General features: G+C 38.9%; 3 protein-coding genes across 7 annotated transcripts; 1 reads left to right on the top strand and 2 right to left on the bottom strand.

Annotated features, from left to right (window-relative positions):
• The first annotated feature begins 1,071 nt into the window (after window positions 1-1,071).
• LOC131320086 (uncharacterized) lies at window positions 1,072-11,275 on the top strand. 2 transcript variants are annotated; one of them, XM_058350667.1, is made up of 3 exons: window positions 1,072-1,185; window positions 1,277-1,327; window positions 4,729-5,424. In XM_058350667.1, exons 1-3 carry the CDS (start codon window positions 1,174-1,176, stop codon window positions 5,029-5,031), a joined length of 366 nt encoding a protein of 121 aa, XP_058206650.1. In that variant the 5' UTR covers window positions 1,072-1,173; the 3' UTR covers window positions 5,032-5,424. The 2 variants fall into 2 exon arrangements, 1 of the variants encoding a protein (XP_058206650.1); XR_009198103.1 differs by lacking the exon at window positions 4,729-5,424 and adding exons at window positions 10,388-10,514; window positions 10,611-11,275 and having other exon boundaries at window positions 1,086-1,327.
• LOC131320082 (K(+) efflux antiporter 4) lies at window positions 6,263-26,198 on the bottom strand. Of its 2 annotated transcripts, none has more exons than XM_058350659.1 (21): window positions 25,664-26,198; window positions 24,733-24,776; window positions 24,416-24,474; window positions 24,113-24,191; window positions 23,933-23,994; window positions 23,737-23,812; window positions 23,548-23,622; window positions 22,993-23,064; window positions 22,817-22,900; window positions 22,585-22,653; window positions 21,865-21,942; window positions 21,602-21,690; window positions 20,967-21,063; window positions 20,819-20,872; window positions 20,488-20,583; window positions 19,833-20,021; window positions 19,660-19,737; window positions 19,348-19,392; window positions 18,858-18,947; window positions 18,648-18,704; window positions 6,263-6,361 (listed from the first exon to the last, which is right to left on the bottom strand). In XM_058350659.1, the coding sequence occupies exons 1-21, from the start codon at window positions 25,881-25,883 to the stop codon at window positions 6,332-6,334; spliced, it is 1,743 nt and encodes a 580-aa protein (XP_058206642.1). In that variant the 5' UTR covers window positions 25,884-26,198; the 3' UTR covers window positions 6,263-6,331. The 2 variants fall into 2 exon arrangements, with proteins under 2 accessions (XP_058206642.1, XP_058206641.1); XM_058350658.1 differs by lacking the exon at window positions 6,263-6,361 and adding an exon at window positions 18,157-18,549.
• LOC131320083 (protein EFFECTOR OF TRANSCRIPTION 2-like) lies at window positions 12,303-16,526 on the bottom strand. Of its 3 annotated transcripts, none has more exons than XM_058350661.1 (4): window positions 16,252-16,447; window positions 14,666-14,921; window positions 14,559-14,617; window positions 12,303-13,811 (listed from the first exon to the last, which is right to left on the bottom strand). In XM_058350661.1, exons 1-4 carry the CDS (start codon window positions 16,342-16,344, stop codon window positions 12,624-12,626), a joined length of 1,596 nt encoding a protein of 531 aa, XP_058206644.1. In that variant the 5' UTR covers window positions 16,345-16,447; the 3' UTR covers window positions 12,303-12,623. The 3 variants fall into 3 exon arrangements, with proteins under 3 accessions (XP_058206644.1, XP_058206645.1, XP_058206643.1); XM_058350662.1 differs by having other exon boundaries at window positions 12,303-13,582; window positions 13,661-13,811; window positions 14,559-14,921; window positions 16,252-16,445; XM_058350660.1 differs by having other exon boundaries at window positions 14,559-14,921; window positions 16,252-16,526.

Here is a 26,198-nt window from a genome sequence, read left to right as displayed (position 1 = left end):
TTCACTGTGATGAGAAGTTGTGCGTTATTGAAATAGAATATACTCTGAAGGTGAATCTGATTGGCAATAATTTCGCCGTCCAAACTTCAAACCAGTAACAGAATTAATGAATCATAGAGAAGTTCAACTCAGGTTTTACAGAACTTTTTTTAGAAAATTTTAACAGCTAAACCTGATCTGGAACTATCTATATATAAGTAAACCATCAGTGAAAATGTGAAAATGAATCTAAAATCAACGCAGTAGAGGACAAATGCAAATAGTTTGGCATAATGAAAGTCTTGAATGGAAACTCTTAAATTAACTGGCACAGGCTACTACTTCCGTGTTTTTAAATCAAAAGGCTACTATTTCCGTATTTTTGCATCAATTTAGCAGTGATGGAAACTCTTAAATCAACAGGCTACTCGATCGTTAGTTAGTTCACCAAATAAGGGGTGGAAAGTAAAGGATGGTGGCTGAAGAAGAGAGGACATACCTTTCTTAACTCCTAGGCTCTCTACACCTCTTTCCCTTCAAAAGACATCTCATCCTCTCCCTTGCTCACGATACTGCTCGGTACTGCCCGTTTCGCTAAATACCGGGCGAGATGCTCTTACCGGAAATTCCGATTTTTTGCAATGCTGGGTCATTTTATAATAATGTCCAAATTAAGTTCTAAAACCGTATTTTCCCCTCAATTCGCTGTATATATCTAGGCCCCGTTCAGTTGCCAGGAAGGAAAGAACAGAAAAGTATGGAAAAATCAATTTTCCCATAACTTTCCTAGTGTTCAGTTGGCAGGAAAATTCTAGGATTTACCAATTTAAATTTTCCTGCAGGAATTCCTGCAAAAAACACAGGATTTTGCATTGCGGGAAAAGGAAAATGAGTGAACACTCACAAAATTTTCTCGAAAGTTTCTTTTTCCTGACAAATGAACAACTAAACCTTAATTTTTTCTTGCAAAATTCTTTTGTCAAATGAACACTTACAGAAAAATAATTTTATTTTTCTTTTACTTCACCTTAGTTCACTTTTTCTGGAAACCAATTTCCCACGCAACTTTCTCGACAATTGAACGGTGAACGGAGCCTGTATAACCCTGAAACCCAAATCATTCTTCTGGGCTGTCCTTCAGGTACTGTTTTCGCGCGCTCTCTCTCTCTCTCCCCACGCCGCCCCCGGAGTTGGATGTGTTTTCTGGTGCGCCATTGATCGATTATGGTTTCTCTCCTCGGTTTGCGAGTTTTTTTTTGGCCGTTGCTTGAGGTTTCGTTTTGTTGTTTTTGGATAGCGGGCTGTGCTTCTGCTTTGGGCTTCGAGGGTCTTCTACGCTGTGCTTCAGGTACTGTTCTCCCCATCTCTTCTTCTCTGGCCGCCCTCGGAGTTGGATGTGCTTTCTGGTGTTTTCGTTTGGTTCTTTTTTGATAGTTGGATACTGCGTTTGTGTTTTGGGGCATACGAGCTGGCTTCCCATTGTTGGTGTTGGTTGTGCCTTTCAGCCATTTGTGTTTTGTGTTTCGGGGTTGCAAGATACGCTTTCGCTTTTGTTATTTTTGGTGCTGCTGCTCCATGATTATGTTGACTGCAAAGATCTGTTTCTTTTTGTTGCTTGGTGCTTCTTTGACTTCTCGCTACGAAGTCACTACGGGGACTGTCTTTTAGTGCTTAAGATGATGTTTTTTTCTTGTCTTAACTTGGTGAGTAAAGCTTTGTGTCTACGTTGGTGTGGGTTTTCCCCTTGTTCAACCATCTGCATTTTTTAGATATTTTAGTCCTTTATATTATGTGATCACATTGTTTTTTGGCATCTGTAAATATGCAGAACAGCATCTGTAAATAACCCTTTTGCTAGCCAAAAACTATTGGCATCTGTAAATAACCCTTTTGTGGCGAAGAACTCATGCTTTTATCATCTTCGTCAATGCATATGTTCTGCCTTTTTGCTAGCCAAAAATTATCAGCATCTGTTAATAACCCTTTTGTAGTGAAGAACTGATGCCTTTATCATATATTCTGCCTTCATCGCTATTAACAACCACTTCTAACAATGCACTCACAACACAAAAAAACTACTGCCCTCAGACATAACTTGCTCCCTTCAACTCGCATAACATTCGTGCCTTGCAAAAGGACACTTACAAACACTCGCCATAGCATTATATTCATCACTCAGATTTTGTTCTTTTTGGATACTACGTTTGTAGGGTATGCAGGTTGGCTTCTTGTTGGTGGTGTTGGTTGTACCCATTTTATTGTTGTTGCCTTCTTCTTGTTGTTGGGTTTGGTATGCTTTTCATCGTTTGTTGTGGGACATAAACGTACCATCTCCACTTCTAATCTTGTGAGACATAGTAACAGTAATAGCGTACCAACTCATTAGCTTCTCTCGGTAATGCGATTTTTCGTCAATGGCATTGGTCTTTATTGTTAATGCTCTCACCCATACCCTTGTATTTGTAGCAAAGGTGTTGCATCTGCTAGATTACTAATGGTCCCAGCTGTTTTAGTCAAGATTAGAAGCCGTTTTACTGCACTTTTTCCTTCTAATTTTAGTGCAATTTATGTGCCAACAATGATTGTCTCAGCCCACAAATAGCCTACTTCCAGTTTTCTGCTCTGTAGTTGTATAATTATTGCTTTCACAGTTAGATCATAACAAGGCAGGTAGGTAAAAATAGGAAGTTTAGAGGAGTGAACAGCTTTAGAAGGGACTAAAAGACAGCTAACTAACTATATTGTATTCCAATATAACAATGTAACTACGGTTATCAAATCTTTGACTTCTCGAAGAGTAAAGCAAAATCTCTTACTTCATCTGTAAGAGAAGAGTAAAATGATTTGTATTGCTGTTAAAGATGTAAAATTCAATTATCCTGAAATGATTCAGATGAGACATTATAAGTTCTAAAGAAAGTATTTTAAAGAAATCAATATATGCAGAAAAAAAATTGGAAAAACAGGCCGCCAAAGACTGAAAAAGAAAATAATTGAAACAACGTAGCCACGAAAATGCCACTTACCTCAAATCGTCCCCCTGTTGATAGATGGTATGCAACCATATATACAAATCATGAAGAGAAACAACCGCTTCAGGTAAGGCCTCTGTGATATTCACTCATGTGGTATTCACTGCATCTAATAGGTATTCACTGCATCTAACACCAAATCCCAGACAACAAGCAAATCATAGTAGATGGTAACTTGACGGTTAACCAAATCAAAAGGGACTGGGACTAGCCCACTCGCCAATAACACATCCTCGTTGTTGATTACTCTGATATTATCCAAAAGATTCCCAGAACTCATATCGCTATATCTAACACCAAATCCTAGACAGCAAGCAAATCATGTAGATGGTAACTCGACGGTTAACCAAATCAAGAGGGATTGGGATTGGCCCACCCGCCAATAACACATCCTCGTTGTTGATTACTTTGATATTATCCAAAAGATTCCTAGAACTCATGTCGCTATCGTGATATGACTTCACCACATTAATTATTTTCCTTAAAAAAAATGACACAAACTTTCAACCACTAAACAAACAATCAAATACACAAGATAAATTCATCAATACCTAAAAATGCGTAGCGAAACATTGCTTAAAGCAACGGGCTGCCCATAGACAGAAATCCTCCAAAATGTTTACGCGTTTTCCAAACAAAATTGGCGAAACGATACATCATGTGAAACATTTGCCATAATCCTTCAAACAGAAGTACTAGTTTAAAAAGAAATTAAAAAAATATTCTTAACACAAACAGTTGAGATATAATCAAGAAATTGCATCATATGACCAAGCAAGTCATTAATTGCAACACAGAACCACATTTCCAAAATTTAAAAGCATACAAAGCAGTAGAATCTATAACGTAAAGTCCAAGGAAAATTGAACCCTTGGGTGCAATATGCTGCCCAAAAAATCAAAACCCATCACAAGCAAACATCTAGAAGGACAACTACAAATCATCAAGTTGTGGAGAGAGAGAGAGCAGTTTTTTTGGATGAGAAGAAACAAAGAAGCTGTGATATATCTGCCACACACCTATCCATCTTGTTAACCATTTGAATTTGCCCATTGGAGAGAGAGAGCACACAACGTCAGAGGGAGGAAATACGAGTTGATACGTTTGCCTTGGTAGAAGAATTAATGGATGGGTGTTTTTTAGGCAAAAGTACATAAACACTCCCTCAACTATTATTTTTTCCCACAGAAACAACCTAACCTTTAAAAACGCCCAAGAAGACCCCCTCAACTATTCCCCGTTACCCATGTGACACCCTTCCGTCTTCCGTCTTAGAACTGTTAGCTGGAAGCTCACTTGTTACAGATTTGGGCTTTTTTGGACAAAAACGCCCTTTGTCCATGCTATATATATCTTCTTCCCCATTATGACACCCCCCCCCCCCCCCATTCTCTCTCTCTCTCTTCGACCAACACCATTTTCAGATCCCCTCCCCTATCTCTCTCTCTCTCTCCGTAGGTAGCCATGGAAGATGTCAACAGTAGCAACAACAGTCGCCAAAGCTGTAGCCACAGCTATAGCTCCAACCAAACCCAGAATTGGGTTGATGCTTATTGTCGTCGTGGAGAAAAAGCCCCTTTGAGGACTTCCAAAACAAATGCCAACCCTGGAAGGAGATTCTTGTGGTGTGAATTATGAGGTTGGTTAATGGCTACAATAATCCAATTTTGAGTTCTACATTATTTGCCCTAATTTGTTCTTTTTAATGGGTTTGTAGGAGAAGAATGCATGCAAATTTTTCGTATGGGTTGGTCCTCCTACTTGCCCTAGAGGACTAAACTATGGTAGACACTTGCAAGAAAAAATCAAAGAGCTGCAAGAGAAGGAAGAGAAGCTGGAGAGGCTCAATGAAGTTATGGAAAAGGGCCTGGAAAAAATGATGAAGAAGATGGACAAGTTGTGGAGAATTAACAATGAATTGAAGAAGAAAAATGAAGTGATGTGGAAATGCAATGTGCTGGGCATGGTAGTTATAGGTGTACTTTTGGTAGTTTGGTTGGCTAATTGGAAACGCACCTAGGCCTGTCAATAGATCGGATTTGATTCGGATCCGATTCGAAAAATCCGATCCGAATTCGATAACGTCGATCCGATAATCTGAATTCGGTAATCCAAATACGGATCGGATTTGCACCAATGTGATTTAGACGCATCTAGTTGAATAGTACTAGCAATAATTTTGGGGTGAGTGAAAAAGAAGAGGCCAAGAGAGCTCGTGACCGACGATTCAAAAAAGCAGAAGAAAAAGAAATTGCGTGTCGTGCAATCTTTTCTAGACATGATCAAAGAAATGAAATGCACTCTAAAGCAAAATCGCATTACGAGTACTTCAACAAAATATTTCTTGAACTCGTAATGTGATTCCGCTTTATAGTAAGTGATTCAAATGTCTGCCCTTGCACATGCATATAAAGCATATCTTATGTGACTCAAAATGGGGCTTAACGGTCACATTTGTATATCCGTTAATTTCATTTTTAAGTTTTGATATGCTTAAAAAAAAAAAAAAATTCAAGTTCCATCCAAATGAGGCATATTTGTAACGAGGAAAAACTTAATAACTCAGACTACCCATTTCTCTTCTTGTCGAATATTATTTGACCAAACCGATGAACACATTGGGGACAACAAAATGAACAGTTTTGATCATCAAAGAAATTGTGTAAATCACATTTTGCATCACATGAATGATCTCCGCATGATAGAATCTTGATCCTTATAGATTTTTTAAGCTATTGTTTCCTTTCTTTTTCTTGCTAATATATCACTATGCAGAAACCAGAAAAGCAAGAGAAAATAGAGGTGATTTTCTTCCAACCAAACTGAACCAACTGGTTCAATAGATTAACCTGCAAAACCGTTTTACTATGGAAGCCGGCCTATTTCTCAAAATCCGGCAAGAACAAATGGTTGAACCGGTCGACCACCGTTAAATGACATGACTATGTCTAATTCGTGCTATGCTTTTCATTTAAGGAACAAAACTGAAATGAAATGAATTGATACATTTGGAAATTTAATTACAATGCCAGGAATCCATACGTTAAAAATAAAAGAAAAAGGAAGTAAAGAAATAAACCAAAAAACCGAGTATAAAATAATAAAAAAATTAAAAATATGAATCATATTTACAAAATGGACACTAATTTACAAAATTAAGGTAAGTGGGAGTACATGCACTATGACCTAACTAACGAAGACTTACCCATCAATCATATGTACCTACATCTCCGTCACGTAGCGGTTTTTTTTTTTTTTTTTATCCGAGCGATATTTCAGTCGCTTGCTTGCTTTATTTATGTAAGGAAATAAAGGATTTCTCAGTCAAATTCCTTCGCAGTTGTAGGCATCTGTCCTCCGAATAAGAAGCCGATCAGGTAAAAGCCCCAAATATTCATTTTCTGGTTCATCATTCTATTTATTATCGTGAATCGTGAGAGCCTTGTACCATCAAATTTATACGCTGCTTAGTAGTGATGTTTCCTTTAAATCCAATCTGGGATTATAAATAAGTTCAATGTATCAGGAACTTATTTTCCAAACTAACTCAAAACTGTTCTATTAGGCTCCGTTCAGTTGCCAGGAAAGTACAGGAAAGGATGGAAAAATCAACTTTCCCATGATTTTTGTAGTGTTTAGTTGGCAGGAAAGTAATGGAAAACATGTTTTTAAGTTTTCCTGCAGGAATTACTTTCCTGCAAAAGTGATCCTGCAAAAAACACATGATTTTGCGTCGCGGGAAAAGGAAAATGAGTGAACACTCACAAAATTTTCCCGAAAGTTTCTTTTTCTTGACAAATGAACAACTAAACCTTAATTATTCTTGCAAAATTCTTTTGTCAAATGAACACTCACAGGAAAATAATTTTCTTTTACTTTTACTTCACCTCACTTCTCTTTTTCTGGGAACCAATTTTCCACAGAACTTTCTCGATGCTCCGTTCAGTTGTCAGGAAAGTACAAGAAAGGATGGGAAAATCAACTTTCCCATGATTTTTGTAGTGTTCAGTTGGCAGGAAAGTAATGGGAAACATGTTTTTAAGTTTTCCTGCAGGAATTACTTTCCTGCAAAAGTGATCCTTCAAAAAACACAGGATTTTGCGTCGCGGGAAAAAGAAAATGAGTGAACACTCACAAAATTTTCCCGAAAGTTTCTTTTTTCTGACAAATGAACAACTAAACCTTAATTATTCTTGCAAAATTCTTTTGTCAAATGAACACTCACAGGAAAATAATTTTCTTTTTCCTTTACTTCACTTTACTTGACTTTTCCTGAGAATAACTTTCCCGTACAATATTCCTGGCAACTGAACGGAGCAGGCAGGGAATGGGCAAAATCACATCCTCCTTTGCTTGGTGAAAATTTTTGAGAGGACAGACACATTTTCAGGCGGGGTAATCTTACCTCTATTGGAATATCGGGGGAGAACCACCGCAACAGCACTCCAAGATGTACAACAGCAGGAATCAAGTTGAAAAGCAATGGGGTAGTCACCTGCAAACTATAGGCGGGATCAGAAGCAGGGAATCCTAAGGATGCTCCCGTTGTTAATCTTTTGCATAGAAGAGAATGCTGTTGGTCAAGCTCTAGACATCAGCTAATGGCGTCCAGCAAACAAAAAGAAAGCATCGAACCCAAAACTCTAACAGCATCACTGGAAGCATAAATCAGAATAGCTTACGCACCAGGTTGAGAGCTGTTGTCCGCAGCAGCAGCAGATATAACTTACCCTGCATTGGTTTCAAAACGTTAGGTACTATTAAAACAATTGATAGGGCGTTACAAGAAATCGCACACTGAATATCAATTGTAATCCATGTAAGCTAATGACTTTCTCCACAAACATTGCATGTCAGGTTAATAAGTTCGATAAAACAAGAAGAGTGTCGTCACAAGCTTCTTTTGATAAAAGGATTTAAGCACAAGCTGGAAACAATCCACTAAAACTATGCTACAGATTTAGGAATCACCTCGACTAGATGAACATTAGAAGCACGACTTAATTAGGAGAACAAAAGCAAATTCCCCAATTTGCGCTCGCCAGAGACATTCCAACCTACAAATATCACGTAACTTAGGTCCCTCTGTTGACAGGTATGGTCATCATCAAGGGGCAAAATTATCTAACATGAAAGAATGGGTTATCCTTACCAGCAGTTAAGTCTTGTTATTGTATCTGAATCCCTTGACCATTGTGGCAACCACAACAGTTTTTATGATGAAAAGCCCTTAATTTAACGAGTGTGCAGATCTTTCACCATTTATGGTAAGCATCGACATTGAGTTTTACCAAATTTATTAATAATAAAAAATTCCGTTCAAAAAAATAAATAAATTGTGACATGAATAAACTTGTTTTAAGGTTCAATCTCAATGAATGGGCAGTACCATTAACGTCAGGATCATACCAAATTTTTGATGGGATTGTACCAATTTTTTTTTTCCTACAAGTACAAAAAAGTTAAGTGTCTATCTAATGAAACTATACAGTGTAAATACTAGTAATTTTACTTGTACGTTAAAAATCTGGTTCCTAATTATTCTTTTTTTGTTTTCTAGATTAACTCCAAACGGAATCAGTAAACCAAATGATAGTACTTTCCCACTAAAAAAAATCTAAGAACGACCCCAATCTATATGTTATTTTGTCCACGTTTTTGTTTAACGGGAATATCTACAGTGTCACCACTACATACACATATGGACGTGGGACACAAACGTAAAAAAAGTATGCAAGTACGTCATTTATTTATGAAAAGCCGTGTCCCTCAGGAACACAAGAATGACATGGCTAGTGGTAAAAATTGAGACATGAACCCAAGAAGTATATATATATAATAAGTTGTTGAGATTGGTACATGACCATGAATAGATCTCCATTGAATACATAAACTGCTCTATTTTAGCCTGCAAACAGCCTTTACTACTGAAAAATAGAAGAAGCAAATATAATAAATATAGCATCTGAGATTGTCATTCAAGCGTTTGGTTTGCTGGAAAAAATGACAGAATGTACATGGTAATTATCATCATGTACTACTTTTTTTTATCGGCAAAAGATGAATTTTATTAAAAAGGGTAAAGGGGAAGGGGATCCAACAAAATGTTAAAAAATACCTCACAAGGGCAAAGACCAAACCACCCGAGGGTCACAAGGGTCCAAAACTTATACGACAAATAAGCCCGATCCAAACCCAGATAAGACAATAACAGCACCAAAACAACCAAACCCGGTCCAATCCTGGACCGGCCCACCCAATCCAACCCCAGAACCCTAACAACTACGGCCACCCCTCCCGTACAAATAACAGCACCAAAACAACCAAACCCGGTCCAATCCTAGACCGGCCCACCCAATCCAACCCCAGAACCCTAACAACTACGGCCACCCCTCCCGTACAAATCACTGGCGCCCCGCCTCGCCGCTAAGCCGAGCCAATCTCTCCCAGATGTAGAGATTGGCGGCAGAAAACAAACCGGCCTACGAGAAGAGCAACCGCAGCAGTCAAAGCCGGGGGAACAACCACCACCAACAGCCGCACCTCCCCAGCTCCACCCCTGCAACACAGACACCCAACGGCAACAACAACAACCCAGAAGTAGCGACATGATAGCCCCACGCCCGATTGAGAGCACCGAATGGTCGCTGACCGTACTTCGGCACACAAAACGACCAAAACCCCCAGCCATGGGGGCCACTTTCACCTCACCGATCGACGCCCCATCTTCACCGATCATTTTTTAAATAAGAACACCTGCAAAACGAACATTAGAAAAACAGACTAGCTACACCAAACCCCCACACCACCGCCCACTCAGCCCACAAACTCAGCCAGATCTACAATCGCGAGACCCACCACTAAACGACCACCGATCTCGAGCCACCATACGTCGCTAGACATCTGGAGGAAGCCAAGGAGACCACCGGTTGGAGGCAACGGCAGCCGCCTCACCCTCCACACAGAGGAGGGCAGCGGCCCGAGAAAACGCAGGCGAGAGGAAGAGGAAAGGGATTGATACTGGAAGGAGAGAGGAGAGGAGAGAGAGATTGCGGGAGGGAGAGGAAAGAGGAGTCCGGGGGGAGGAGGGCCCCCCGGCGGCGGCGGCAGCAGCTGAGAAACCCTTGGTCTAGAGAGAGAGAGTCTCTCGAAAACGTATATTTATCATGCATGTACTACTTATGGTGAACAGAAGGAATGACCAACCATTCGATTGGGAGGCAATGGATCATATATACCATTCCTTCCCGAAATCATTCCAACTAACCAAACATTACTGAAGAGTCTAACACATCTTACACTCAAATCCCAGTCTATGTAACAATAATGAAAGCATCCACCGATAAATAGAACAATATATAAAATTGTGGTGACAGGTTCAACGACTCTTGTCGATCTTCTAATAGTGGAGATTTGAAAGGGACAATGGAAAGTCTTGTTAAGATTGTCCACATTCAAGGGCGGAGGCAATTATTTTCTGGGCTCAGCATCAACTACCTCAAGGTAAAAATACGAAGTTGTTACAAGGTATCTGAAGAATTCTTCTTATTCTTTCTGTCGGTGACATGGATGTAGTTGTTTTGGTTGGTGTATTGTCAGGTTGTGCCATCAGTGGCGATTGGTTTCACTGTTTATGATGTTATGAAATCGTTCCTAAGGGTCCCGTCGTGAGATGAAGCCACTGTAGAAGTGGTGACCAACAAAAGGAACACCAACGTCCAACCATCATCCCTGCACTCATGACTACCCCATTTTTGGAACTCAACAACAGCCAGCCACATTGACCCAGTAATTGAAGGGTACTTGTGCATGGCCTTTCTTTACAACGCTGAAGGCTGTCGTCTACGTTTCAGACCATTTAATAAGGTCGAAATATCCATTTAGCTAAGCTACGGTGATTATTAATAAGGTGTATATATATATCTCATTCATTCAAGATTTCAACACAGCTTTGTATATTCTATCTCTCTCTCTCTCTCTCTCTCTCTCTCTCTCTCTCTCAAGGTTGCAGATGTGAAGTTACTTTTCATTAGCAACCACCATTCGGATGAGAGAACAAGAGAAACAGTGGGGCTATTCTCGAGCATTATTCGGGTAAGGAGAATTGACTCGAGTTCAAGTGGAAAGTCAAATTGCATGAAATGACCCATTACTATTGTCCAGCATGGTTTTAAATTGCGGTCGCGGTCGGGAGTAACGGGTATGGGGAGTATCGGGGTCAATGTGTAATGGGAATCGGAGACCGCAGTCGTGAATTTTTTTAAAACTCTAGCAAATGCTAAAAAAACCATGGATACACATGTTCTAACCTTATTTTTTTACAAAATTGGATGTGTTTAGCGATCATCTTACCAATATTTGACTTTTATAAGTAAGATTGGATGTTCTAACCTTAGTTTTGTAAGTAAGATTGGATCAAAAGTTGCGTTTTGAGACAATAAATGTTGATATTTTTGTGTGGAATGGATTTTCAATATCTAACAAACTAGGTTTGCTATTATGATATATATATATATATATATATATATATATACACACACACACACACACATACACACACACTCCGGATCCCCTAAAGGATCCCGGATGGAGGCTTTGGTGTGGGACTCGGCTTCCAGCCGTTGGATTGTGTTTTGAATGGTTGGGATCTGCGGATAGTTTGTTCGCGCGAACAAATAGTGAACAAACTATCCAATAGTGAACAAACTATCCGTGGATCCCGACCATTCAAAACACAATCCAACGGCTGTGGAAAGAAGTCCGCTCCTGAGCAAATCCCTTTATTTTTAGCCATTAGGGTTTTATTTTTTAGTTAATTACGTATGCAAATCTCTTTAATTTTTTTTATCAAAGAAGAACTTTAGTTATCTAAATTTTTCGGTCACACTCCCCCTCTTAATTACAATGTCAAGAAAAATACATACATTAGGAAAATAATTCTAAACTAATGGGTACACAATACATCCTATAAAATCTCGTTCCTTAAATATCACTACATACGTCTGAAAATGAAATTACTAAAAAGTGTCTAAAGAAATTTTAAACTAATGGGTACACTATTGTATGGCATGCAAGACACACCCAATAAAATTCCCAGTCATTAAACAGCCCTACGTGTATACTTCTCCCTCAGCCGCTCACCACACCGTATTATAACGTCGCCGTAACCGTACCGGCCCTCTCAAATCCCCTTACGTTAACAGCCGTTTTTTAAAACCACGTTGTCCGGGGACATTGCAACCTCTCATCCGAATGCTGATCGATCGAGTTGGTCCATTCAACAAGATAACATCTCACAAAGCACAATAGAAAGTTGCATTTATAGAAATGCAAGACATTTTACAAATCACAGTACAGACATTAATAGTCCTAGTAAACCACTCAGCAGAATTCTACGAATGACCCGATCGACTTCAAATGTGTAGGGCATGGAAAACCTTACACAATAGCAAGCTAGGAAATAGTAGCTGAGTATGATTTACCTTCCAAAGGAAACACGCCATGGTTTTATTTAGCACACATATAGACAGGTACCGGCCGGACACTTATATAAATACCCGTACGTACCAGACACCCGTACTCGAATCTATGTAACTTAACTCAGAAGGCGGCTCATTTCCCCTTGTGCTGCCAACACCTCATCTTTCCACTGGCAGGCGTTCTATGGCAGATGGACCCATTCAGTGTGCTAGCTCCGCATATATCTGATGAAATTCCTCCAGTGTCATACGAAGGAGTGAAACTATGAGTCCTTCCGGTATTGCCCCGCATGCCTTTATGCTGCCAACATCTTTTTAGACCTTCAGCTGGCGGCCTTCTGCAAGCGGAACCATCAACCAAGGTAGCTCCACAAGTAGAAGAATAATCTTCTTCGACAACACTTCTATATGGGACTGATTGACGAGTCGAATTACCATATGGACTATCAAACACACTGGATAACTTGGACTCATTAGCCCTCATCCATTTGTGTTCCTCACACCTCTTTCTTCCTACCACAGGCCGCTCAGTGCAGAAAGTTCCATTGTCTAAATCCGCCCCACAAATAGTGTCTAACTTAGCATTGGTAACGGACGTCTCAGAGTAAACAGGAGACTGTGGTTTAATTGATTTAGGGGCTTCCAAAACTGGACCATAAACATCATGTTGAGTTTTCCCATTGGTTACTGATTCCGAAGAAAGGGATCCTGTGATTTTTCTTCCTTTGTGATCTTCACATCGTTTCCTGCCTTGGACTGGTGGTTTTCTACACACACTGCCATTATCCAAGGTGATTCCGCAATTAGGAGAGGAGTTAACAAGTGATTCTCCTTCCGTCAACAACTTTTTTGAGGCGAAGTCATTAATTTTCATCCCTTTATGTTCATCGCACCGTTTCCTCCCCCCAACAGGTGGCCTTGTACAGACAGATCCATGACCTAAGGCCACCCCGCAAATATTTGAATGGTCGTCATTGAAACCTAAACTAGGTGTAACAAGTCTAGGCTGTGATCTTCCAAATTTGAAAATTTCAGGAAGGAGATCGTTGCTCCCCCAATCGGTATATATTCTGGAACCATCTTCCCATGAAAGTGGCTTGCAAGTGTCAGTTTTTACGTCAATTTTCTTCTGATCTAAACTGGAGAGCTTTTTGGCCTTAGACAATGGAACTTTCTGCACGATACTGCTTGAAGTACTTCCGTCAAGTTGTTGGAGAACATCTCCACGGCGACGAACACCATTATTGCCTTTGTTCCATGCATAATCATAGGTTTCAAGCAGTCGAGTTTCTGTTTTTTCAGCCTCCGCCTTATTTTTCATCTGTTTAACAATTAAGAAATGTAATAAGAAGCACAATTAATCACTTCAAATTTGCTTAGCACCCACTGTTGGCTTATGACAGAGGAATGAACTTGTTTCCTACAGCAACTAATTCTAAACATGCACACTTGCACATAAAGTCTTAGTTAGATGTATCCTTGCACAGAGCAATCACAAGGTATCAAACATTACAACATGGACACTAATACTCGACATAGACATAGCAACACGCGATTTTGAACCATCAAAGGACACAAAACGACAAGCCTGAGATGCCTTAAAAATATACAGCTGTAAGTTTACTACTATATCTCTTATATGGGATAGTGTCTTTAATAAAATAATTCGGATAGTCACCATAAATTCATTCCTTAAATATCAAGATTCAAAACACGATTGACCCATACATCTTGTAAATGTCTCAAAGTGTGCTAAGAGTGCAAATTTCTTTTCTCTGAAGAATGTGAGTGTGTTAATATGCAGAGAAACATCACATAGGTCTTCTTTTGGGGGTATAAGAAGTGTTGTCAAACTGTCCCCTAAGTGTCCGCGAACTAAACTGAACATCACATCATCGCTGGTTTTCATCCTAAGAATAAGAGACGTAATTGCTGCCGTGTTTTCAAACCTGTATCGACCGTTTGTGCTCATCTTCTATTATCCAAGGAAGATCAAATTGCACCATCTATTAACCAAGGAAGTTCAAGCAATTTTAGAAGAATGACGAAAAAATGAAGATATACTTACAGGAGCCCATCTAAACACGATGGAGTAGCCGTTGGAAAAGGCCTCCGAAAACAGTCCATGCCCTTGTTGGGGATAATCATTCACCTGACCATTGGAGTTGCCATTCTCTAAATGAGCGCCATCGCGGCCATAACACTGCAGTCTAGTCCTAACATTGTCAGTTTGTCCAAGGTAAACGGGATCTATGAGGTGTGAATCAAGATTTCCGTTCTTACGTCCTGAATGAGCTCGTGGTACAACTATGCGGCCAAGCTCATAAAGCCCTGGACATGAAGAACAGTTCGGGAGATTGTCAAACCTGTATCTCTCTGCTCCTTCTTTCCCCAGGGAGTGGTCTTCCCAATCAGAAGGCCCGACGAGAACCTGCACAAATAAATACGTAGGAAAATTCACAAAGTTACCTTATAACAGAAAAACAAGCTACAAAATTATCTTCGACGTTGTCTTGTTGACTTGTTATACAACCTTCGATAAAACTCAACCCCCAAAACTAAGTATTTGGAGTAAGGGTGCCATCATGCTTCTATGTTCCGAGTTACTTTGATACCGAGGGTGGGGCTTCACTTCACACCCTCCCTTACACACAGTGTGCTCATCCAGCAGCCCCTGCCCTGTGCAGGCCAAAGACACTCATCCTATCCATCCCTGGTACCTAAAGTCTTGGGTGGAACTAAAAAAAAAACTAGCCATTGGAGTAGTGTGTCCTCTCACGCTTATATGCTTCATTTTACTTTGGTACCCAGGCTACGTGTGACTTGGCTTCACTCTCTAATTCACGGTCATTGACATGAAAAAGACTAAACTTGTTGATAAAAGTTCGTTGGATTAAGAATATATGAAATTCCTCCACCCAAGTTTCACAAATGCTCTCACATGAAGGTTGGGCAAATCGATAAATCTTTCTCTCAACCCTTTCGTGACTTGAATTCTCACTTATAAGAGTGTCCCCAATGGCATTATCAAAACGATATATTCAGTTATCAATGTTAGTCCAAAATAAGGCTCATAATAGTATAATCAAACTTAACAGTCCCTTAAATTTTGGCATTTTGATAACCAAAACTAGCAACTTTTTATCTTTGGATAATCAAATTTAATGGGGACCACACACTTCCTCTTTTCTTTCTCCCTCCTCCTCTCACTTTCAATAGGCTAACCAACTTACATTTATTCCCAACTCTATCTATCTCTCTCTACTAAAAATGGTTTTTGATTATGAACCATTGTGGATCTTTACATTGTTAACCAAAAGATGAGATGACAAATTTTGATTATTCAAATTTGTTTTAGACATTGAAGATACCCTAAGGCATCTCCGCCTCATACAATGTACTCCGTACAATTCTAGGTAAAATTTCACCCCGTGGCTCCACCCTTGCCCATCGAATGGAAACATTTTACTTTTGGCCTTAATTTCAAAGAAATGACGATCACATCAAGTACAACGAGTGTGATAATTAAAAACCTTGAGTACGATCTCAAATAAATTTTCTCTATCTATCTCTCTCCACGTATTACTCTCAAAAACCTCCCACCTAACACAATTTTCAGAAAGTCCTCTACTGATTGTCTAAATTGAGAAGAAAGAAAGCCAAGCCTGTCAGTGAAAAAGTAAAGGTAGAAAACTGCTTCTATAAGCATGTATCTGTAATTCTGTATCGATCGATCGATCGAGAGAGAGAGAGAGAGAGACCTTCCAGTCGGAGAAAAGAGAGTCGTGTTTGGGGTGTAAACCTTCTTCTCTCTTCAACCTGTCGCTGCTCAAGCACGCTACCTGACACTCCATTTCCTCTCTCTCACAATTGAAAGGCAAACAAACGGTTAGTTACTCGCGCCGTTTAAATAGCGCGCTCAAAGTTTCTCACAATTCCAGTTTTAACCCCCGATAGGAATCGTCTATGCTAAATAGGTCCCCCGGCAATGTCCCAAGACTCACCCAACTCCCAACCTGCCCTCTATAATTTTTCAGTAACATCCTCCGATTTCGCTCTCAATTCTCGATATACGCTTCTGTTCTCAATCTTTACTTTTGCGGATTTAGAAGCTGCACACGTTAGCATGAGTAATAATAACCTTCAAAAAAATTAAACCTTTCACTGAGTACAATACAAATTTTGAACCAGTTGAAAAAAGTATAAGAAAAGGGATGAAGTTAGTCAGAGTTCTAACCTGACTTGAAACAATTTTATAAGACCAACTTTGACTCATAAACAAGTTATGCAACCTTTTCTAATCTTAATTTCATTTTGAGAAATTGGACTTAATCTTTTATACTTGGAAATTTGCTACTGCCACGTTTGTTTTAGGGAAATCTTTTTTGTATGTCCACATAGTGATTTGTTTTTTCGAGAGTTAAAAGGTATAGGATAGGGTAAAAGAAATTTAAAAAAAAGGCATAAGAAAACACAACTCGAGACACAACTGTATCCAAAACCATTCGATGTACCTGGTTCTAGCATTGTTTGAAAGAAGTGTGGTTAAGAAATACAAATTTCTCATGTACACGTATGCACTATTTTTTCCTTTCATGTTTTTCCTCCATCACAATAGTGGAGTATCATCTTGTAAGGAAACAAGAAGTGCTAAGGCCCCACCACTCCCTTTTTGGGGCAATAATTCCATATGCTTTCCATTGAGTTGAAAGCTTGGATCAAAAGAGGCTCTGAAGGAATAAAGCACTAAAGTTTTTGTTGTGTATGAGGAAAGACTTCGATGATGTTATACTCAACAATTCTCCATTCATTCACACGCAATAATCAAAAAGTATGGTTGGTACACTGCACCCATGTGATACACATCCAGTTGAATAGTACTAGCAATAGGTGAGTGAAAAAGGAGAGGCCAAGAGAGCTCGTGACCGACGAATCAAAAAAAACAAAACGAATCAAAAAAGCAGAAGAAAAAGAAATTGCGTGTTGTGCAATCTTTCCTAGACAAGACAAAAAAAAAATGGAATGCACTCTAATGAAAAATCACATTACGAGTACTTCAACGAAATATTTCTTGAACTCGTAGTGTGATTCCGATTTGTAGTAAGTGATTCAATGTCTATCCTTGCACATGCATATAAAGCATATCTCATGTGACTCAAATTGGGACTTAACGGTCACATTTGAAGATCCGTTAATTTCATTTTTAAGTTTTGATATGCTTATCATCCATGCAAAAAATCAAGTTCCATCCAAATAAGGCATATTTGTCACAAGAGAGATGAAAAACAATAACAACTCAGACTACCCATTTCTCTTCTTTCGAATATTATTCGACCAAACTGATGAACACATTGGGGACAACAAAATGAACAGTTCTTATCTTCAAAAGAAACTGTGTAAATCACATTTTGCATCACATGAATGATCTCCGCATGATAGAATCTTGATCCTTATAGATGTTCTAAGCTATTGATTCCTTTCTTTTCTTGCTAATATATCACTACGCAGTAACCAAAAAAGCAAGAGAATAGAGGTGATTTTCTTCTAACCAAACTGGACCAACTGGTTCAATAGATTAACCTACAAAACCGTTTTACTATGGAAGCCGGCCTACTTCTCAAAATCCAGCAAGAACAAAGGTCAACCACCGATAAATGACATGACTATGTCTAATTCGTGCTATGCTTTTCATTTAAGGAACAAAACTGAAATGAAATGAATTGATACATTTGGAAATTTAATTACAATGCCAGGAATTCATATATTAAAAATAAAAGAAAAAGGAAGTAAAGAAATAAAACAAAAAACCTATAAAATAAAATTAAAAAAACTTTAAAAATATGAATCACATTACAAAATGGACACTAATTTACAAAATTAAGGTAAGTGGGAGTACACTATGACCTAACTAAGTACGAAGACTTACCCATCAATCATATGTACCTAGATCTCCGTCACGTAGTTTTTTTTTTTTATCCGAGCGATATTTCAGTCGCTTGCTTGCTTTGTTTAAGGAAATAAAGGATTTCTCAGTCAAATTCCTTTGCAGTTGTAGGCACCTGTCCTCCGCATAAGAAGCCGATCAGGTAAAAGCCCCAAATATTCATTTTCTGGTTCATCGTTCTATTTAATATCATGAATCGTGAGAGCCTTGTACCATCAAATTTAGACGCTTAGTACTGTCTGCGCGCAGGATGTCTCCTTTAAAACCAATCTGGAATTATAAATAAGTTCAATGTATCAGGAACTTATTTCAAACTACCTCAAAACTGTTCTATTAAAGCAGGGAATGGGCAAAATCATATCCTCCTTTGCTTGGTGAAAAAATTTGAGAGGACAGACACATTTTCAAGTGGGATAATCTTACCTCTATTGGAATATCGGGGGAGAACCACCGCAACAGCACTCCAAGATGTACAACAGCAGGAATCAACTTGAAAAGCAATGGGGTAGTCACCTGCAAACTATTTTATGAGCATATGTCGATACTGGCTAAGATTTATTCAGTAAACAAACTTCTAGCACTAATTTCTCTGGCAGAAAAAAAGAATAAGGGAATTTGACTACAACTTAAAACATTAACAAACAGATTTTTAGCTGTCTATATTAGAATTACCACGTGCAAGCTTTAAGAAAAACTCATTTAAAACCCACATGGAACTCATACAGCCTGCAATAGGCGGGATCAGAAGCAGGGAATCCTATGGATGCTCCCGTAGTTAATCTTTTGCATAGAAGAGAATGCCGTTGGTCAAGCTCTAGACATCATCTAGTGGTGTCCAGCAAACAAAAAGAAAGCATCGAACCCAAAACTCTAACAGCATCACTGGAAACATAAATCAAAATAGCTTACGCACCAGGCTGAGAGCTGTTGTCCCCAGCAGCAGCAGATACAACTTACCCTGCATTGGTTTTAAAACGTTAGGTACTATTAAACAATTGATAGGGCGTTACAAGAAATTGCACACTGAATACCAATTGAAGCCACAGCCTTTTAGGCATGAAGGTTCATAACAGTAAAAAGTTTGATGCATTAGCTTACTCACAATTGTAATCCATGTAAGCTAATGACTTTCTCCAGAAGAGCGTCACAAGCTTCTTTTGATAAAAGGATTTCAGCACAAGCTGGAAACAATCCACTAAAACCATGCTACATATTTAGGAATTACCTCGACTAGATGAACATTAGAAGCACGACTTAAGAGAACAAAAGCAAATTCCCCAATTTGCGCCAGAGACATTCCAACCTACAAATATCAAGTAACTAAGGTCCCTCTGTTGACAGGTACAGTCATCATCAAGGGGCAAAATAATGAAACATGAAGGAACGGGGTATCCTTACCAGCAGTGAAGTCTTGTTATTGTATCTGAATCCCTTGACCACTGTGGCAACCACAACAGTTTTTATGATGATCACCAATATAACAGCCGCTAGTAAAATGTCAATGTGATTCCAAAGGAAGTGAACGTGTATAAGCATCCCAATGCTGGCAAGGAACAGCGCGGCAAATAAATTGCGAATTGGCTCAACCTAAAAAAAGAAAGAAAGATTAAATGAATTCCAAGCCAAGATCAAGCACGGACAGTGCTTCAAAGTAAAGGTCAATACCAAGCAAGTTATTTTAAATACGTAAAACGAATGAATACAGAGAGTTCATGTAAATTTGAAGCATAACTAAAAAAAAATTGTTAAACAAGTGAACCCACCAACATACACCCCAAGTATGAGAGGGAGGGAGAGAAGAAAAGAGAGATTCATACATGGCAAACATCAAGCTGAAACTAACGCTTTCCAACAAAGACACTACAGGAAGATTGCTAAATCTAGGACTAGGAACACCATGTTCAACTAATGCTTTCCAATTCTTGCACGAGTAATCCACATAGCAGCGGGCTCATGGTTACCCCAGAATTATAATCACTTAACTAGTATATAACTAATGTAATCAGCCACCTCTGCAACTTCTGACAAAGAGCAAGCAACTAGGCTATATTACCTGTTCAAGCGTATGTTGAGCAAATTCAGTAGTTGATATCATTACTCCAGCAGCAAAGGAGCCCAGTTCAAGACTTAGACCCAGCTTATCGCTACACTGGAAGGACACAACAATCCAAATTATACACAATACATACAGGTGTGTGCAAGGGCAAAGTGTTTGGAAAGATGGTGGGCAGGTAAATAATTTGTTGGAAAAGTCTTCAATCAAGATGGGATGGGCAGAAATTACATGTTTCCCATTCCAAAAAATTCCAGACCGCCCAGGAAAGTACGTTGAACACAATATAAGAAATGTTTGATACAAAGGGAATTGGTAAATAAGGCTTTACCCAGGCAACTACCAAGCAGAAAGCCACTGCCGCCAATTGATAAAGTTCATTAGTCTGCAAATCAAGATTTAAAATCAAGGCCTAATAAACACATAGAAACTGCAGCAAAAAAAAGTACATTGACCATATTGTCACAGGGAAAATGTACCTGCGATGATAGGCTAATCATCAGCTTCAAAAACCAAGGTACACAAGTCCGAGAGAGTATTGATAAAATGGCCAAAAATGCAATCAAAACCACCAGCCTGAAAAAAAGACATTTTATAGATTGAACTCAAATACATGATAAGCAGGAGCCAGGAGATAAGCATTTGCTAGCTAATCCGAAAATTTGGAAACTACACACTTAAGTACTTAACCACCATCATGGATGCCAACAGCCAAGGGCATCAGAAATGTTCAATTTGTGATCATACGAAAGATTTTATTAAATCCCCAAAGCCATCAATGTAAATGTGGAGTCGGCCCTCAGATTTTATTCTATCTGAATCCATTTAATGCACCCCGAGACACAAATTACTAAAATTGTTCAATAAGACTTTCACAAATTTGATTTGTTTGTTGCAGTATGATACTTCATTCACAAGGGCCTAAAGACACTAGAGCTGTTTCCACTTATATGTATGATACTATGATGACACGTGTTAATTATTAACTGATCCACTTGAGTTTCTAATTCCATCTCAACATGGAGGATCTAATTCGAAAGAAACGGGGATAATATAGAAGCTGATTAACATCACATTTCATTATAGAAGCCGATTCTTCAGGTTTTGTTCTTACGATTTTGTCATGGATATGACTCCTTGAAGAACACCAGAAGTACCACCAAGAACTGGAAGCAAAGCAAACAGCAAGCCAACAGCGCAGTCCTGGTAATAACAAACAACTCAAAGTTAGGATCCAAAAGCAAGAACAGAGAAAGATCTTAAGCGAGATAAAGTTGTAGTCTTCACTAATTTTGTGAATAGCTAGTAGAAACTAAGCATTTTTAGATAAATTATAACATCTACAATAGAATAACAAAGTGAGAGGATGATACAGACCTGCAAGATAAGGGTACCAATTGTTATCTGTCCATGGACGGTACTCATACTACTTTTTTCCATCAAAAACTTCAAAACCTGTGAATAAAACAAAGTCACATTATTCCTCACATTGCTAGAAGAAAAATACTTTACTAGTAAGAAAGGGAAAAAATACATGTTGATGGGCTGGAAGATTAATTAGAAAGAAGCAAACTACGTTATACAAGAATTGGCTAATCAGCCCTTCTGCTCTCATTTTTAAAAAGCCAGGAAAACTAAACCAAAACTCCAAAGTAGATGTAACCTTTAAAAAGGATTGAGCAAGGCCAAAAACATCATCGTCACAAGAATACTGCTACTGGCGGAAAGATATTAATAGAAATAACGAGGCCCCACATGCAGGCATGAAAAGGCATGGTGAATAAAAGCAGTACATAGTACATACCAATAAGAAATAACTTATTACTGATAGTTTTGGAATAATAGGTAAATCAATAAATCCTGGTATGGTAGGAACTAGAAAGTTACTTGTCAAAAAACTTGACATGCTAGTAAGCAAGACCAAAATGCTAGTAGTAAGTTTTGATGTATAGAGTTCCGTTACGTAAATAGTACACATAACTTAAACCAAATTTTCTGCGTATAATAGCACTAACAGCACACCACAAATTTCATAGTGTTGACTAAAAATTTACAACTAATGAGTCGATAAATAAGGAGTTATTTGAAGATACTCACAACAGCTGTTGATGACATAGACAAGAATACACCGATAAATACTCCCTCAGACAATTCACCACCGCATAGCTGCACACAGCCACAAATATCATAAGGTCATGCCTAAGATAATTGAAAGAGTAAACAAAATGCAAGACTAATAAGTTGTTTTTTCAACACTTTTCTCGGAGACGAGGTACCCCTCCAAGGCAATGTCACTTTGTACCCACCCTGACAAAAGGATTAGACATACCGAGGCTGTTATTCCACACAAGCACATAAATAGGAATATCTGGAGCAAGCCTCCTAAAACAGCAACTGCTCGAACAACGCGAAGCTGCAATGGTAAAGTGAAGGATCAATCACAGCCCACGAGTCAATGACATTGGTAAACCAATTATATGTTCAGGAATAGTAAAATCTGCTAACCTTCGCAGTGGAGAACTCCAGGCCCAAAGCAAAAAGAAGAAAAATTACACCAAATTGAGCTACTGTTTCAACCTGCATGCGACAATGAGAGCATCAAAGTTTTATGTGAATGCATAGAAATACGGAGCCTAAGTCTGAAGCTGTATCATGACCATGTGAAAATTGATTAAGTACGACAACTACAATCGAGCACCATTATCACAAACAAATTTTCCCTTATCTTCTTCCCAATTGGAAAGAAGATGACCAAAAAGAAGATCACTCTGCTTCAAAAGAATATGCATAATAAGAATGCCAGAAGCTAATTGCATCAGTTCCACAAAAGTGCGGATTTAAACAGCCAGACATGGTGGATGGATTCAGCAATTATACACATAAAATCATGTCATTGCCCATATTCCATGTAATACTTGTATTAAGAAACACTGTGACCTTAAACTGTCCTCTTGAACATCCTCAAGAAAGCATTCAAATTTACTAGATTAAGTGGATCGAGGATGATGACAAACTTCAAATAAATATTCTAGTTGGGCATCATAGAGACAAAAAACATACTTGCACCAGTTCACTAACAAAATTAAACCCTCCAGGTCCAATTACAGATCCTGCTAGCAAATATCCAGTAATAACCTGCAAAATTCAAGAACACACATAAGGTCCGCAAAAGGAATGATAGCAAAAACAAATCCGCAAAATTGTATTTCGTCCATGATCACAGCATGGAACAAGAAGTAGAGGGCCAACCGGTTGTCCAGCACAAGCAAACGCAATGCCACCACATGTTGCAAATACTATGACGATAACAAGGTCCGAGATCAACCTGCAAAGTAGTTTATTGAACACTTTGAATAAGCTAATATTGCAGGTTACCAGTAAAACAGGTGCATGAGAGAGAGAGAGAGAGAGAGAGAGAGAGAGAGAGAGAGAGAGAGAGAGAAACCTTAAGTCCAACTGTAGCACAGGATACTTTGACTTGAGATTTGATATGATAAACACGTTATCCTGAGCAGAAACCCACAACAGATGGATCAGTACTTTGTGAGGTTGTCATCTATTTTCTTAGCACTTAACAAGAAACCAAATGTGATGCGAACCCTCTAAAAATAGCTATAAGTCACACCTTTCGATCTATCAATGTTGGCATATCTTCTGCTCGATTCTCACTGTCCAAATTGAAAACATCCTGAAGCTGAAATGACCTGTCATGAGAGTCATAGAGATGGGCTATAATCAAATCTCGATGATGATGATAATATGGTCTACCATATTAATCAGCTGCTTCCATTGGACATAAATTCTAAACAATCTGTCATTTCATTCTCTTTTTCTTTTTCTTTTTTTTGTCATACGTTATACATGAGCGGGGGTTAGCGGGGTGTAGTATGTTAATCTGTCATTTCGTTCACGGGATAGAAAGACATACTTCTCCTCCTTGGTGTCATTTTTCTTGGACTTAACTCTAGCAACAGTTTCCAAAACTGCCTGACAAAATTAAACAAATTAGATTCAGCAAAACACAATAGCCAGGATTTGGTAATGCAAGGATTACATAGAACACGTATTGTCGTAGCAAAGGAGCATCTATTACCGATGCCCACATGTGAAAAACAACACAAGTTAAAAAAAGAGAACTGTTTGTCTTGCCATATATTCTTCCCAAATTACTCTAAAAAGAGAGAGTACCAGTATTCAAATCACTAAGAATAAAGAAGGAACAGGAAGAAGAAGAACACTGCCAACCTGCTGTTCATTAACACTGTTATTAAAGCTCCCAGGATCAGTGGCTGCAACAGACAACTGAAAGAGTTAGGAAGCCCTAATCACTCATTCTTGGATAACACCAAGGCAGTGTGTGGTTCATTGGTGTTAAGCTAGAATGGAATGTTTATTCTCATTGGGTGGCGAAGGAATCACCATTCAGTTATTACATCTATCATTCCAGCCAACCAAACACTACCTTAGCGAAAATATCATCTACATCATTGCATCAATTATCCTACCATGGATGTAAAAGATAGAAAAACAAAATTCTAAGATCCAACCAAATAGGACAACAACTTTTTTAACCAGACTATCAATACAACCACATTTACCCACAGGAATGAACAAAATGTAGATAAATAAATACCAGTATCTGCTATTGTGTGCAAGTAGAAACTGTTTTATTGGAAACAATAACAAGGAAATATTTAAGAACAGTTCCATCTTCACTGTTAGGTACTCCGTACATTAGAGCATCTCCGGCCCTTACTCGAATTTTCTCCTTTTTTCCACTTCAACACAAAATTCGAGTAAAAAACACCTCCAAATACACTCCATTTCTTTACTCAAACTTATATCAAAGTGAATTCTACTCAGACTTTCACCCAAATCAAGGGAGACTCAAATCCTTACTCAAATTTCAGAATCCCATTTTGTGCCTCTCAAATTTACAACTATGCCATTAATGAAGCTTTTACTCAAATTTATGCTTAGATTTGGTTTTGTCCATTTGAAGTGTTCTTAAATGAATCAGATGAATGAATTCAAGTAAAATATCTTTCCACTCACGTCCTAGAGAGGTGATTTCCAGTAAATGCAAAACCCTAACTCATAAACACATCAAACACAATAACCCTAACAAAAGCCAGAAAAGAAAGGAGTTTAAAAAAAAAAAAATCAAACCAAAAACCTTGAGACTGCTCGTCATTCTCGGTGAACTCCTTCTCCAGTGCCCGATCGATCATGTCGGCGAAGCTGTCCTCCTTAGATCCCGATCGCGAGGTGTTCGATTCCAAGGCCGTGGCATTGGGAAACTCCGCCAGCGAGCCGTTCGAGTCGAGAGAGGGTAGAGAGAGAGAGCAGAGGAAGAGATCGAGGAGGAGGAGGAGCGAGAGGAGAGCTGTACGCATTGCAGGTGCGGAGAGAGAGTAGATGGTTTTAGGGAGAGAGAGAGAGAGAACAACCGTCTTCGTCGTCGTCTCAGGGGGTTGTGATTTTCTGTATGTATTTTTTGATTCCAATCTGTGATGAAGATAACGGAGGGAAAAAAGAGAGTTTGGGAGTCGTTAGAGGAGGGGAAACGGAGGTGGAGTGGAAAGGGGGATCAGCGTTGTGGGTTTGCCACGAAAGTGGGAGGGAGAGAGACAACCTACGCGCACTGGAAGAGCGTGGGGAGAACGCGCCGCCTCATGGCCACCACCTGGTGACAGTCTCTGGTGACCACT

Source organism: Rhododendron vialii, chromosome 3a, assembly GCF_030253575.1.
Source record: "Rhododendron vialii isolate Sample 1 chromosome 3a, ASM3025357v1".
Taxonomy (NCBI): domain Eukaryota; kingdom Viridiplantae; phylum Streptophyta; class Magnoliopsida; order Ericales; family Ericaceae; genus Rhododendron; species Rhododendron vialii.
Note: the sequence above shows the minus strand (reverse complement) of the source record. Positions and strands in the feature narration are given on the sequence as shown.

What these genes read in the sequence shown, in the direction of transcription:
- LOC131320086 (XM_058350667.1), top strand. An exon ending in TCTTCTACGCTGTGCTTCAG is followed by an intron (nt 1,328 to 4,728) that starts GTACTGTTCTCC and finishes ATGGGTTTGTAG; the next exon opens with GAGAAGAATGCATGCAAATT.
- LOC131320082 (XM_058350659.1), bottom strand. Translation starts at nt 25,883, where the DNA reads ATGCGTACAGCTCTCCTCTCGCTCCTCCTCCTCCTCGATCTCTTCCTC. An exon ending in TGATTAGCCTATCATCGCAG is followed by an intron (nt 20,873 to 20,966) that starts GTACATTTTCCC and finishes CTTGATTTGCAG; the next exon opens with ACTAATGAACTTTATCAATT. An exon ending in TCTGCTTGGTAGTTGCCTGG is followed by an intron (nt 20,584 to 20,818) that starts GTAAAGCCTTAT and finishes GTGTCCTTCCAG; the next exon opens with TGTAGCGATAAGCTGGGTCT.
- LOC131320083 (XM_058350660.1), bottom strand. Translation starts at nt 16,344, where the DNA reads ATGGAGTGTCAGGTAGCGTGCTTGAGCAGCGACAGGTTGAAGAGAGAA. An exon ending in CTCTTTTCTCCGACTGGAAG is followed by an intron (nt 14,922 to 16,251) that starts GTCTCTCTCTCT and finishes TTATTTGTGCAG; the next exon opens with GTTCTCGTCGGGCCTTCTGA. An exon ending in TCGTGTTTAGATGGGCTCCT is followed by an intron (nt 13,812 to 14,558) that starts GTAAGTATATCT and finishes ATTGTTAAACAG; the next exon opens with ATGAAAAATAAGGCGGAGGC.